The sequence below is a fragment of the Podarcis liolepis genome (assembly GCF_965112155.1).
Source record: "Podarcis liolepis genome assembly, chromosome: 7".
NCBI lineage: Eukaryota > Metazoa > Chordata > Lepidosauria > Squamata > Lacertidae > Podarcis > Podarcis liolepis.
Window position 1 is genome coordinate 30925358 of NC_139561.1, and position 14971 is coordinate 30940328.

Sequence of the window (14971 nt, forward strand, 5' to 3'; positions counted from 1 at the left end):
TGGGTTCAAAACTCGGCCCAGCTCCAAACTGATTAGGGAAGCCTTGAGGTAAGAACCAGGGTTAGTCAACTCTGGGGCTGATGAGAGCTGGAGCCCAATGACATCTGCAAGGCACTCCTGTGCAAGACATTGATCTCTCGTCAACTACATGGGGATGATAATGCTGGCCTACCTTGCAGGGTTGTTGAGAACATAGAGCATGAATTGGGTGCCAGCTCAAGGTGGTGGCATTCATTGAGCTCTCTTATTATTTGCTTGCTTGCTTATGTCCTGTCTTTCCTGTAAGGAGCTCAAGGAACTTAACAACCCTGTGCAGTAGGTTAGGCTGACAGGCAGTGATTGTTCCAGGGTCACCTGGTGAACTTCATTGCTGAGTAGGGACTTGAACCTCGTCTCCCAGGTCCTAGTCCAACACGCTAACCACTACACCTAATAATTAAATGGGCCAGTCCTCATTGGGTGTCCCCCACCCCACCCAATTCCACTTCTGGACCCAGAGAGGTGAGAGGATCCCACTCATAGAAGCCAGTGACGCTTGTTGCCATTTTGAAATGACCCATACAAAGCAGGAAGAGGTGAAATACAGCTGATGGAGGTTGTGTATAATCCCAATTTGGTGTCCCCCAAGTCTTGGACTAAATCTCCTATCATCCTTGTCCATTGGCCATGCTGGCTGAGGCTGATGGCAGCTGGAGTTTTAACAAAAGGGCCTTGTTAGTGGTGGCTCCCTCTCTATGGAACGGTCTTCCCAACAGGGGCATAGCATGGGGGGGGCAAGAGGGGACGTATTATTTCCAAAATTAACAGCCTGGCAATTTTATTCTTAAGTCTCAGCTGACAGCAAGAACATCTGGCAGAAAAAACTGAATTATTTGGGAAGGCTGGGGTTGTTTTAAATTGTTCTTAGGTGTTAATTTATATTTTGTGCTTCTGTTGTGTGTGTTTTTGTAAGGCCAATTAAATATTCTACATTATTTAAAAATGTGTTTGTGGGACAGGGGTTACTGTTTCTGCTTTTGCTTTAACTATTTACTGGTTTTTTTACTTTGTATTTTTAATCCTGTGAAGCACCCTGAGATCTTGTGAATCAAAGGAGGTACTGTATATTAATCTAGACGAAACAACATTAATCCGGGGTAGGCACACTTACAGAGCAAAGTGCTCTTTAGGAGACAGCAGAGCCCTGTGGAGCTGCAGATGACACCCATCACATGACCTGGTCCTGAGTTCAGGATTTACCTCCCATCTACCCCAAATCCAGAGTAGAAGCCTGGCTAGACAAGCAGTAGCCTTTGCATATTATTAGAAACAAAAGCAACTCAAAGGTGTGATTTCTGCAATTTGCAGCGGGTTGGACTAGATGACCCCTGGGGGCTCCTTTCAACTCTACTGTTCCGTGCTTTTGATTTTGCGGTGGTGCTTGCTCCCAGATAAAGAGGGATTCCAGGGCCATGGGCCTTCCTGAATTAACCAGCACACCCTTTATTTTATTTTCCCCCTGCGAGGGAGGTGCCTATGAATTTATATTGGAAATTCAAAGTTGCCTAAGGCAACTTTGGTGCTGGGGTTGTGTTTGGGGGGGGGAGAGATGATTAGGAATCTGCTTTTTAAATAAAATAAAAAATCAGTGGGTGGAGGAAACAGGCTCGTAAGCCAGCCCATCTCTTGTTCTGTGCCTAGCAAGCAATGTCTGGGCACATTCTGCAGCCAGCCAAACCCACAAGACACCCCCCCTCCGCCACCCACCAAACCCCCTCTGCACCCCACCCCAATGTTTTCTTTTCCAAAACTCCCTCCCCCATTTCCCTCGCCTCTCCTGGATCTGCCCCTTTTGGAAACTCTCTCGCAAGAAGTGAATCTTTTAGCACACGACTACCAAGGAAGAAAGAAAAAAAAAAGATTGCAGGAAAAAAGGGAAAAGAAAATAACACGATCAAAAAGAATAGGGAGGTTTTCTGTGTTGTTTTTTTAATAATGCTTTTTTAAAGAAAACTTGCTTTATTTTCGGAGGCGGAAGGAAGAATCGGTCGCAAGAGGAAAAACCCTTCTGCTGCTCGCTCGGACCTCATAGAAAGCAACCCTCCGGCTGGCTGGCTTGGGTTGTTGCAAAAACCAGAAGTGAACTCCAGGCCGACCCGGAAGATTTGAACTGAGCTTTATAAGCACTCGGCGGGGAGGGGGGGGGAGGAAAAAAAATACCCAAGCTATAGAGACTGAACTTCCCAAGATCGCCCTGGTAGGGAGTGTTGTCCTTTTTTTTTTTTTTTTGAGGGGGGAGTGTTAAAAAAAACCCACTCCTTTTTGCCCCCCCATAAGACTTGAGTGGCTCTATTATTACCCGTCTTTATCTCTAGATATCTATACTCTCGCCTCATGTCTATTTGCATTAAAAGCGCCCCACGTTTGCCAAAACCTCTGCAATCGAAGGTGTGTATTCTTCCGATTACTGTGTTCTGTTATTATGGAGGAAAGGGCAGAGAGGCGGACGCGCTCTCCCAGGCCAGCTCCAAGCAAGGATTGGCGAGGTTGGAGGGTGGTGGGGTTAAACTTGTGGAGTGGGGGGGAGAGAAGGGGCTAGATTGCAAATGTTGCAGCTCAGTAGCAACGCCGCATGCTTTTTTCCCTCTCCTTCCGTGGCTTTCTGCAAATGCATGTCAGTTTCAGGCTAAGATTGCAAAGGGGGGGAAAGAATTGGGTGGGGGGGAGAGAGTGCGTTTGCGAATTCGATGCGCGCATTTGCAGCAGGTCTGCATCGGAGATCGTGCGGGGGGGGCACTGTCTTCCCGGTGTGTGTCCCCCCCCCTTTCCCCGGTCGTCTCCTCCTCCTCCTTATTCCGCCCCCCCCCCCCGACGTAACTAAAGGTTGGGCGGGTGGAGATGGAGGAGGAGGAGGAGGAGGCGAGGAAGAGGAAGCGAAACGGGGGTGCCCATTTTCTTCCTTTGCAGACGGATCTCTGGCTTGGGTTGCAATTTGCAAGCGGAGCATGTGTATTGGTATAGGAAGTGTCTTTTTTTTTTAAATAAATAAAAGCCGGGCTATTCAAAAGAGGGAAAGATTATTAAGAATAATACGTTAAATAAATAAATAAAACAAAACACCCCTTTTGGTGCAAAAAGACCTCCGGCCAACAATGATTTAATGCAAATAAAGGCGAGGGCAAAAAGGAGCTTAATTTTTTTTTTCCTCCCGTTTTTCCCCCCTCCGACTTTCTAGTTTTGCGGCTGCCTGAAATTTTTTTTTTCCTCCTCTCTTCTTCCCCTCTCGGAGTCCAGGCGAAGCTTCCGATTTCTCCCTTTTTTGCAGATCTGCAGAATATGGCGTCCCCGTTTCTGTTTTAAAAATAAGCGAGGCTGCCATTTTTGTTTCCCCTTTTGTCTGCAAATTTTAATAATAATAATAAAAAAACTGTCTTGAGAGTGTTGGAGAGGCAGCCCAGGGGGGAACCGGGGGCACCTGAAAAGGGGTGTTTTGCTTTGTTCTGGGGTTTTGTGCTTTTTGGGGAGGGGGGTTGGCGTTGTTGCAATCTTGCTTTGCTTTTGTGTGTGTGAGTCTGGGATGTTGCACTGTTGTTTTTGCTTCTTGCACTGTGAATTGCGTGTCGATTGCACTTTTATTTAAGGGGAGAGGGGGAAAAAAGAAATGGCTGTTTGTTTATTTTTTTTTAGATCTGAAGTTAACTTATGCGAAAGTTGGCTATGAAAATATTGCATAAAAAAGGACACCCTCTCTCTCCCAAGTGACTCGGAGTTGTACAGTTTTCTTTCCTTTTTTTCCCTTTTGGAATATTTATGGAGTGGGGGGTGGGTTGTAACTGAATTTGTTGGTTCTTTTCTTTTTTCTACATGCCTTTTCTTTTAATGGGGTATTGTGCTCGCTTTCTTAAAACAGCTTTTGCAAATGCCACGTTTGCTGAGGAATAGTTTGGAAATTAGCTGTTTGAATTGGAATGTGGTATTTTCTCCTGGTGTGGAATCTGCAGCTTAAAAAAAAATGTTGGAGATCCTGTCTCTCTCTCTCCCCACCCCCCTACCCCACTTTTGCAGTTCGGTAGAGAAAGGTCTGTACAGTTTCAGAGAAACATAAGCTTTTATATGTATGTGCGTATATTTCTATTTAATGTCTCCATGTGCATTTGTCTCCCTGTATATGTGGTGTTTGGTCTAGACTTAAATTTTAAGATGTTTGGTGGCCGAATCTTGTGTGGGCTCATTTGCCATTGGACTTAAAAAAGAAGAAGCAATGTGTCCTAAGACAAGCATGGATTTATTTTTGGACGGTAGTGGGGAGGTGGCTACAGTGGTTGGGAAATGTGCTGGTTTTTAAAATTTTATTTATTGCTCCTCCAGTGGAATGGTGCACTGTGCATGGATCTGTGAGGCATAACTCCACGTCCTTTTGTTCAGTTATAATTTTTGCAGTTTGCCTTTTGGAGACTTTCTACCCCAAATGCCACAATTTGACCCACCCACCCCCAAATGCAGGCTTGGGTTAGGTTGGATTGGGTGGCTGTTCTTGAAGCGGGCCGGCAGAGAGGCCTTAGAAGAGGTGGAGACATTCTTGAGAGGCGGCACACAAGTTTTTGGGCCACCCTGGACTGGACATTGCTGAGAGAGGGGTTCAGACAGCCCTGGTGTGTGCATGTAGTTGATCCATTTGGCATCTTAAGACATTGGTTGCTTTTGTCGGTGGCAGAGAATAGGAACTTAGAAGGTCAGGTAAGACTCGGTGATAGAGATGATGTGGTTTTGGCTCTTCCTCAAGCAAGGCCGACTAACGTTGCTGTATGAGTTTGCAAGCTTTCGGGTCACACAGAGCTCTTCTCGATAATACTGGACTCCTTACCCCAAGAGAAATTGGCTTGGTATTTCCTGTTCAGTGTTCATTTGGCTGTGTTCATGTTGCTGTTGTATTTTGGGGAAGGGGGCTCCATCTCTGAGAACTGGGCCCTCCTTCATGTTTAGGAGCTGTGGTTTCAGACCACGTATTCATGAACAAATACAGACCTGATGCTTAAAGTTATGTGATTATGGGGAGAAGCCAAAAGAATACCCCAGCAATTCCCAAAGTGTCTACTGCAGGAGAACCGGTAATGTGCTGCTAAGAATGAGAATCTCCAGGGAGGAGGTTGCTCGTTGTGTCTCTGCATTATTTACAACTCAGGCCTTGCTTCCTGGGGGTGGGCAACTCTACAAAGTCTCATAATTTGGTGTGAGGGGATCATTCCCAGTGTATACTGGAAACCAAAATCACCAACACTCTAAAGGAGGCTGGCTGTTGCATCTCTGCATTGGTAACCGCCTCAGGCTTCCAGTGAGGAGTCGCATCCCAAACAGTGACTCATGCAGAAGCACAGAAGTAGACTCCTGGGTTTGTAATTCTTAGAAAAACTGGTTTTGGGGTGCGGGAAGAATGAGGGCCTTATGTATCAAACGATGCGTTCGTGAACAAATTGGGCCTAATCCTGGTTGTGGATATATTTGTAGGGAAATGAATGAAGGACCTGATGTTCAGTGCAACGCTTAATTTTTCCACCATTTACCGGTATAACACTGGTAGAAAAGCCAAGAAATGTTTGGTTTGCTTGCTGTTATTTCTCTTGTTCCCAACTTGACCCAGATGGGCTCCCTCATGGAGAACCTCCACACCCCACCCATCCTCTTTTCCCTCACAAAAATGGTCCATGGGGCCAAACACACCCCCTCCCCTCCAGAGAGTGACCAGCAACCAAGGCTTCGGTGGAGCCTTTTGTCTTGCCTCTTGCTGGAAGATTCTGTGGGAAAGGGCACTTGGTTCCCCTCCTCCAGCAGAGAGGCCTTGGCAAAGCAACTTATTTTGAGGGAAATGCTTCTTGCGCGTTCCCCTTCCTGGTGGGAGATGCTTAGGACGGTTGATGGTGTGAACTAAAACCGCCAGTCGATGAGGGCAAATGGAGTAAACGGCAGCGCATTGCCACGCCGAATACGGCCATTAAACCGAACTCACGGGAGACAGGCTTGTGGGAAAGGGCGAGTGGGTTGCGCATGAGAGCAAGAGGTTCTCGCTCCCAGTTGAGGAAACAGCTCCGGCATCATTCTTGTACAGGACGGTTGTTGTTGACCGAGCGCATGTGGGCCAGCCGGAGACGTTTGTTCCTTTCATTTAAACATAAGAACATGAGGAGAGCTCTAGTGGATCAGGCCAGTGGCCCATCTAGCCCAACATCCACTTCAAACAGTGGCCACTCGGGTGCAGAAACCCACAAGCAGGTCCCATGCACAAGCGCACTCTCCCCTCCTGTGGCTTCCAGCAACTGGTAGTCAGAAGCATTACTGCCTCCAGCCATGAAGATAGCTGTTGTGGCTAGCAGCCATTTCACCCTCTGGAGGAGGGGTAGTGGTCATGGTTTAGGGCCCTTCGCCCACATCTTGGCTGACCAGAACCTCGTTGGGGATCTTGGTTGGGGGGGGGGAGCAACCAGTGTTCGAAATTAGCCAGGTGCGTTTTGCCTCAGGCGCAAGTCCACTTGCGACCATGTAGAGCTCGGGGGGGGGCAGGTTGGTGACTGAGGAAAGCAAAAGGTCACTTAGAGAAGGATCTGCAATGTTTTCCTTGAAGCTTGGATTTGTTTTACTCTGCATCGTTTGATTTGAAGGTGTTTTTGAGAGCTGTTCATTAAAATATAAAGCGATATAGAAATGAAATTAATAATAATAATTATAACAACAACCGCAAACATCAGTGGAGAAAAATGGTGCCTGGACATTCTGTTGTGATGACCATAACCTAGGTTTAAGATGCCTTTGGCGATTAGATACTATATCTTGAGTTTCTAAAGCTGCATGTGACACTTGCATGGTTCCCTTGCTGCTCATGCAAGGTGGATCCGCAGATGATCTCCCTTTGATCATATATTTAGTGGAGCAGGAATAGTGGGAAGAACTTAGCTCTGGGCTTTTTTTTCTCAGAGCGCTGATGTCTGCTGGAGTGCCAGAGTTAACAGATGAACCCTCCTGGTTCTGGCAGATAGATGAGATGATAATGAGGCTTTCAAGTTTTACTACCAATTAGTATAGACCAGTTTGTGCCAGCCTTTGAAAAATCTGGGGCCACAGTGCCTGTCATCCCTGACCATTTGACCATGCTGGCTGGTGGTGGCAAGAGTTCGACAATATATGGTGGGCAGCAGATTGGAGGAGGCTGGTGTAGAGCAGGTGGAAGAATAAGGAAAATAATGGAGGAGATACTCAAAAGGTAGAGCATCTGCTTTTTATGCAGAAGCCCCTGGGTTCAGTCCCCAAATGGCGTCCCTAAGTTGGGCTGTGATTGTCACCTGCCTCAATTCCTGGAGAGCGACTGGAAATTGGTGTAGACACTAAGCCAAGTGAACCAGTTGTCTGGCTCCGTATATGCGCCGGTTCCCGTGCTCCTAATTCATGGTCGCAGTTTAAATGGCAAGACCTTGGGAGATGGTTTGCATTTCTGTTTAGACGTTAAAGAACGCATATTTAGCCTGGAGAAGACCGACAGGTGATATGATGGTCATCTTCAAATCTCTGAAGGGCTGTCACATCAAAAATGGAGCAGTATTGTTTTCTGCTGCTCCAGAGGGTGGGAACCAAACCCGTCGATTCAAATGACGAGAAAGGAGATTCTGACTAAACATGAGGAAGAACTTTCTGGTGTGTTCAACAGCAGAACAGACTCCCTCAGAAAGTGGTGGACTCACCTTCATTTGAAGTTCTTAAGCCAAAGTTGGGTGGCCTTCAGTCAGGGATTCTTCAGCTGTGATTCCTGCATTGCAGGAGTTCGGCCTAGATGACCTTTGTGGTTCCTTCCAGCGATGCAGTTCCAGCTTCCGGTGGGCTTGTGCTCAAATGTGTCCTCCTACAAGTTAGAGCAACGTGGTCCGAAGTGAGCTCCTCTGAGTTCACAGAAGTTTCTCGGGTAACTCTGTGTAGCATTGCAGTTGTGCTGCCTGGCTGATCAAGGTTGTGATCCCAGGTCCACGTGTGTTCGCCCGCCTTGCTGCAGCCAAATTCCACCAGGCTCACCTGTTGCCCATCTAATATTCTATGTCGCAGATCCACACAGCTGTCTGCGTTGATGCACTCTCCTTGGGAGCGTAGCTATGGGCTGGTTTCAAAACGAACCACTTCGTTGCTTTTCATGAAGTTTGAAGCTTGAGCCCCTCTCCCAATATATAGAGATAATAATGTGATGATGATGCTTAGCGGGTTTGCAGCATACTGGAGTTTTAGGTACATGAATGCCCTGTAAGGCTGGCTGGTATTATCCTCTCTGTATTGCGGTTGGGGCTGAGGTTTAGGTGTTGGCTTGCTGTAGGCTGCCTCTTCTGCAGCTCACTGGCCATTGCTGACTGGGACTGATTGGAGTTGGGAGTCCAGGGAGGCACATGCAGAGGGCATTCAGGCTCCCCATCCCTGGTGTACAGATTCAAAAGCAGCTAAGTCTCAGCTGTAGAATTAAGGAGCAGGATTGGGAGCAGTTAAGAAGCTTAAGGACAACCTCTTTCCACATGAACCAAACCATACGTCATCTGAGCCCCCTCTTTCGTGTGGCCCTTCCATGGGAGATCCGGGTAGTGGCAACACGAGAAGGGGCCTTTTTGGTGGTGGCTCCTCATTTGAGGAATACTCTCCCTGGGGAGGCTCTTGTTACATATCTTTAGGCATCAGGCAAAACCTTTCCTCTTTAGCCAGGCCTTCGGTCTTCTATAAGTCTGGCCTTTTAGAGTGTGGGAGAATGTTTTTAAATGTATTTTTAATGTATTAGTTTAATTTGTTTGTTTGTTTTGGTTTTAATGTATCTGTGGGGTTTTGTTTGTTTATTTGGTTGGAAGTTGCTTTGAGTTGCCTTTGGCAACTCAATTTAATAAATAAATAATCAACTCAATTCAATTAATAAATAATAAACAAACAGTAAATTAATAAACAAAACAATAAATGAATAATAATAATTGCAGGGTCATATTTCCAGCTCAAACGTTTAGTTAGCTGCAAGTTATTCCGGCATAAATCATACAGACCAGGGAAGAATAGTTAAATGTTGCTAGTCTCTAGTATCTGATATTCAGCTGCTCAATTTTGTTTTAGAAAAACCTCAAAGCAGTTTACAGAAAAGATGAAAGAATAAAATTATCACTAAAAAAAAAAACTGGTGGCAAGAATTGAAGATATACAGAAAGTTGAAATAACAAGACTAAAAGCAGATTTAAGACTTGCATCAACTTTCTCAACATCTGAGTTAAGCACCCATCTCCCATTCAGTAAATCTTGCCTACCCATGCATTAAATTTTTTGGGGGGAGATATAAGTTTGGGAACCCTGTTGTTTCCCTGCTAATGGGTAGTTTTTCTTAAAATGTTGGGGTTGGGGCTAAAAGTGGCCCACTGTGCAGTTTCTGGTAGGCTCTAAGGCCTTCCTAGAAAGCATGGGTCCTATTGCGATTTTCCTGACACGTGCTGAAGAGGCAAGCTGTTTTTCAGGATTCATTTCAAGGCATGGAATGAAAAGAAGTTGGCCTCTTCAGCGCATCATGCAGCAAAGTGACATTTAATTGGAAGGATGAAGAAATAGATGGGGTGACATGAGGATATTTGGGGTGCCGTATAGTAGGAAGGAAAAGAGAGAGGGCCTTTCACATCTCTTCTGTAATGACCATAGGTCATTGTTCAAGCAAACCAAATATTTTTAGGACCCATCTTATTTTTATGGTTGCAAGTTATTTTGTGGTTGTGGTTTAACAGTCCTTCCCAGGGAACTCCAGGAATTGGTCAAAGTGGCATCCTTATGCTTTAAAGGAATGGTGTGGATGTGACCTAAAGTTCCCCAATTGCAGTGGGCCTACTCTGAGTTATGGCATCACCCAAAGTGCTTTGTACCCAGAGCAGATTGAGTTTATTTAGACACCTGGCAGAAAAATCCCAGAAATCCTGTCTCTGGCAGCAATTAATTAATCAAAGGGCTGACTACTTGACATCCCAGCCGATTTGCCTGAGGCAGCCACCTCAGCGGCCTGACACAGAGGTGGGGAGCCTGTGAGGGCTTCTTCCAGATGTGGTAGGCCTCCAGCTGCCATCAGCCCCAGAGGGCAGGACCAACGGCTAGAGGTGATGGGATCTGGAGTGCTTCAGGTTCCTCATCTTTGGCCTAGGGTGAGTTAACAGACGGAGTGGTTGCTTAGCAACCGACTGATGGGCTTCCCTATCAAGCCCAAGTCACTGGAAGGGTTCAGAAGAGAGCACAGGAAGTCTCTAGGGAACAACCCATAGGCTGCCTTTTGGCATTCCCTGCGAACATACATTTTGCCACCTAGTGCCTCAGCAGCTATTTTTATGCCAGGCTCGCCCACCTGTTCCTCAGCAGGGTAAACTGAGGTGGCTTGTGGGCCTTTCAGAGTAATTCTGCCTAATTCTGGTGGATCAGATAGGCTGCTCCTGCTGGAAGCTTACAGTCACCATTGACAGCCTTTTCCCCCCTCCCTTAATTTCTCTGAAACCTACCTCCACGCCTTTGAAGCCGCCTAAATTGGTGACGCAGCTCGGGCAGCACATGCCATTGTTTAACTACTTGATCCATTCTCTGGGAACTGCAAAGTTGGACTTTTGCAATGCTGTCTGCTTGGCTCGGAAGCTGCAGCCAGGGCAAAAATCAGCAGATAGGTTATTAAGCAGGCCTGCTTGCCAGGGACTTGTCACACCAGTTCTAAAGGAGTTCCACCTGGCTGCCAATATGCCACCAAACTCAAGGTGTGTGCGCTAAAATTTAAAGCCCCGCGCAGTTTAGAATGCGATGCTTGCTTTATTTATTTGCATTTATTTATTTTTAAATATATGTTCCTTCTCTGGGGGAAGACCACCTGAAGCATCTCATCACAATAAAGACAAGTAAAAAGAAAAATTAGCGTAACTGAAACCAGGAAGGAATCCTAAGAATAAAACAGAAGGAAAATAAGAACAGACTCAGAACACAGATAGCACCACCATATTCCAGCCTCCATCCAGTCAGTGGGACAGAATATCATTCAGGGGAAAGCCAATGAAGGAGCTTCCATAAAGCTTGGAGAGTTGCCTCCCAGCACAGCTCTACTGGGAGGGAGTTACAAAGGTGCAGCCTCAGATGCGGTGGAAGCTGTGTGTGGCCTCCCTGGGAAGCAGGTTCCGCAGCTGTGGTGCCACCACCAAGAGAGCTCTGCTTGAACCCCACCTGGTTTTAAATCATGCAAAGCGGGGACACCAGCAGATCTCAAAGAATAGGAAGATGCTGATGGATGGAGACGTTATTACAGGCAGGTTGGATCTGTGCCAACATCTGGAACCGAAGGCAGCTGTGCAGTTTGAGACCTTAAAAATGACTCACGCACGTGCCCAGACCTATCTATCTCAGTGATTTGTAGCTAGAAGGAAAAGACCTGCTAGCTGGTTGGACATTCCAGATGTTGCATTAGGTTCTAGGGGGCTCCTTGTGGACTAGGATGATCTGGCGCTGGTAAAGTAAAGCTTAGCTTCTGCTGGAAGAGGGAAAACCTTTCTATCCTTAGAAATAATTTATTTTGCAGGGTTTACGATTCGGCAGTTTCCATAACCTTGACAAACTGTTCATCGAATTGGTGAAAATAGATTCATGCAACTTCGGATCTCGAATGGTAGATTTTCTTGTGTTTGCGTTATGCTCATTCTCTCTTTGAGTTGTATATTCAATATAATTTTAAGAAGAGAGGAAAGGAGATAGTAGAAAACAGTTTTTGTAAGTTTCCTCCAAATGGAGCTGATTTTTACCAGGCCAGTGGCTATTTGAATGCCTGATGCAGTACAAGTGATCCAGAAGCAGAGTCCAGAATCTGGGCTTCACTAGCTTGGGACTGTAGCCCTGTGTGTGTTTCCCCCCCTCCTTGAATGTTTAGGGTTCGTTTTCATTAGTAACAACCCTATTAGCCAGAAAGGCTAAGCTGTGCATTCATAGTCGGAGGCAGCATGCCTCTGAATACCAGTTTCTAGAAATCACAGAGGGACAGAGTGCTGTTTCACTCATGTCCAGCTTCCCAATGGGCCATCTGTAAGAACAGGAGGCTGGACTAGATGGGCCATTGGCCTGATCCAGCAGGTTCACGGAATACAGGAGGGAAGAGCGCTCTTGTGCTTGGGTCCTGCTTCCAGGTTTCCTCTTGGGGCACCTGTTGGCTAGACTTGTGTGCAACTGCAGCACCTGTCTGTTGCAGAAAAATTTCTGACATGTTTTGAGGATGCACATTCTCTGTTGCGCCAGCTTTGGCATTATCCAAACTTAAGAAGAGCCTGCTGGATCAGGCCAATCCCTATCCACTCTCTCCATGCCACATTTAATTTTATAAATGTATTATTATTATTATTATTATTATTATTATTATTATTATTATTATTATTAATTCCCCGCCCATGTGACTGGGTTTACCCAGCCACTCTGGGCAGCTTCCAACAGAACACTAAAATACAATATCGTGCTGCCTTTCACTCGCCTTTTCTGTAACCTAAAAAGTCCCAAGTGCTACAGCATTTCTTCATGGGCGAGTCGCTCCATCTCCCTTTGATGCTTTTGGTTACCCTATTCTGACATTGTATTGGGGGGGGGGGTGTCTCTGAGACTGGCAGTCTGATGAATACACATGATATAGCACGCTGGAACGTGGGAGAGCCAGTGATAGTCCTACTCAGAGTAGACACGCTGAAATGAATGGACATTCCTGCCCTAGGTTCATTGAAATCCTTCTAAGTAGGATTTGGTTGGATACAGCCCAGGACTGCCATCCACAGCTAAGTTTGGCAGCATTTGTAGTTCAGGCCAAGGCTCAATCTCTAGGGATTGGCTCCCTTTTACAAGAGAGGTGACAGGAGAGCTTAATTTGTTACTTAATCCTTTTAGAAGCGCCACCCCCACACCACTTTTCCTCTCCAGTTGCTCTCCAATCTTGTGCTTAGTCTTTTAAATTTTTGAGCAATAATTTTTTCTGATGCCCTGCCATTCCAGGTGCCAGCTCCAAGTTTTATTTATATACAGTGGTACCTCTGGTTACGTACTTAATTCGTTCTGGAGGTCCGTTCTTAACCTGAAACTGTTCTTAACCTGAAGCACCACTTTAGCTAATGGGGCCTCCGCTGCCGTTGCTGCACAATTTTTGTTCTCATCCTGAAGCAAAGTTCTTAACCCGAGGTAATATTTCCGGGTTAGTGGAGTCTGTAACCTGAAGCGTATGTAACCCAAGGTACCACTGTATTGCGTTTATATCTCACTGTTTCTCTAAGCAGCTTGAACTGGCATACACAGTTCTCCCTCCCCCACAAAAAAAATTATTTGCCTTTACCCCACAACCCTGTCAGGTAACCTGGGCTGAGAGACAGTGACAGGACCCCAAGTTGAGCTTCATGGCTGAGTGGAGGAATTTGAACCCTGGTCTGTCCCAGGTCGTAGTCCATCACTCAGACCTCTAACCACTACACCACGTTGCCTTTCAAATTGGCACTACCCAAGACTGTGGGCTCCTTCGCCATTCATTTTTTCTTCATCAGTTCTATACACACAAGCACTATTTTGAATCAAGTCTTTTCCTGCAGTCAAAACAACTCAGTTGCAAAACTAGAGAAAAGTGGTGCAAATAGCCCGTACTGAGTGGTCCCGACTGGAATTTCCCTCCACGATTTGCTGCTCCCCAGGGCTTGAGAGGCCTCTGGACTTGGAGGTTCCATTGAGCTATGTGGGGCTTACAGGACCAGCCGCAGCTCAAAAGCTCAGCTTGGTTCTCTCTCCAGGGGTTGGGCAGTGTTTGCCAGTGCATCCCTTCCCATCGGCGAACCTGCCATTTCTGCGTGGGGGGGAAAACAAAACATCTTATTTATTTCTCTTTATTTCAGCAAGGCGAGACAGAGGGGGCCTCAAAAGCAGAGCAGTCCCACATGGGGCCCTAGCTTGTTTTAACAACAGTTGGGTAGGAGCTGGCGAAGGCCTGTGAAACCCCCAGGCCAGCCCTGGGCACTGGTGCTCGTACCTGCCTGCACCAGCGGGGGACCGTCTGCCGCCCGCCAGCCTGGAGCACCATCTTCACGTCTCCTCGGGCAGCTGCGGCCACCGGGCTTCCGAGGCCAGCCTGTGAGTACGAACCACGGCGCTGCTAATGTCTTCCCTTTTTGCAGAGCTGCAGCGGGGCCCTGACCTGCCCTGGCTGCGTGAACCTTGAAAACGACTCCTCTCCCTGGTATAACAGGCCCCCAAAAGCAGTCCTTCCTCTCAGTCCAGCCCATGGGCCAAATGTGGCCCTCCACACCTCTTGATCTGCCCCCCAGGACTCTCCCTGTGCCCTGCTTCATGCCCTTCCAAAGTGCTTTTGCCTGGCAGGGACTCTGCTAACGGCCTCTGTGCTTGCCTGGACAAAGAGATGGGCTACGAAGAAACTTGCAGCTTTTTGCATGGCTAAAATGTAAGCATTGCACGTGTTGTCTGGCCTTCTTTTGCCTCTGCCCAGCCTGGTATTTGGCCCCTGGCCTTGTGGGCCGAAAATACCTTCCTTAGTCCTGGCAGATATGCTGTTGCATTGCCAACTGAGACCAGGAGCTCACTTGTCCAGCATGATCTTTTGGGTCTGCAGCTCCCATTGTTCCTCAGTGGTGGCCACACTGACAAGGGGCTGATGGGAGCTGGGATGCAGGACACCTGAAGGGGGAACCGAGATTGGGAATCCATCGGGATTCTGTTTCCCGTGTTGGCCAAGCGAGGTGCCTTTCTAGGAGATCTCAAGCAGAGTAGGAAGGGGATAGTTTCTTCCCAAAGTATCTTGGTATTCGAGAGGTATAACTGCATTGGAATGTAGAACATAGGAAGATGTCTTATGTGGAAGTCAGATCACCGGTCCATCCTAGCTCAGTATGGTCCGCACTGACTTGGCAAGTAGCTCTCCAAGGTGTCAGGCAGGGGGCATTCTCATACCTTACCTGGAGATGCTCTT

The 14971-nt window shown here is 47.0% G+C and overlaps 1 protein-coding gene across 12 annotated transcripts in view; it reads left to right on the forward strand.

Annotated features, from left to right (window-relative positions):
* The first annotated feature begins 1838 nt into the window (after positions 1-1838).
* The window catches only part of ZNF362 (zinc finger protein 362), a 32150-nt gene continuing 19017 nt past the window's right edge, over positions 1839-14971 (forward strand). The window contains exons 1-2 of one of the 12 annotated variants that reach the window (XM_083513115.1): positions 2174-2427; positions 13884-14118. Coding sequence is in view for 2 of the 12 variants with exons in the window: in XM_083513107.1 (XP_083369233.1) it covers positions 10552-10748 (197 nt within the window). In the remaining 10 variants the exon portion in view is untranslated. Of the gene's footprint in view, positions 2526-2817; positions 3004-3402; positions 5369-6521; positions 10749-10777; positions 14119-14971 lie in introns of those variants that run through there. The other 11 variants (XM_083513116.1, XM_083513113.1, XM_083513112.1 and 8 more) reach the window with 11 other exon arrangements.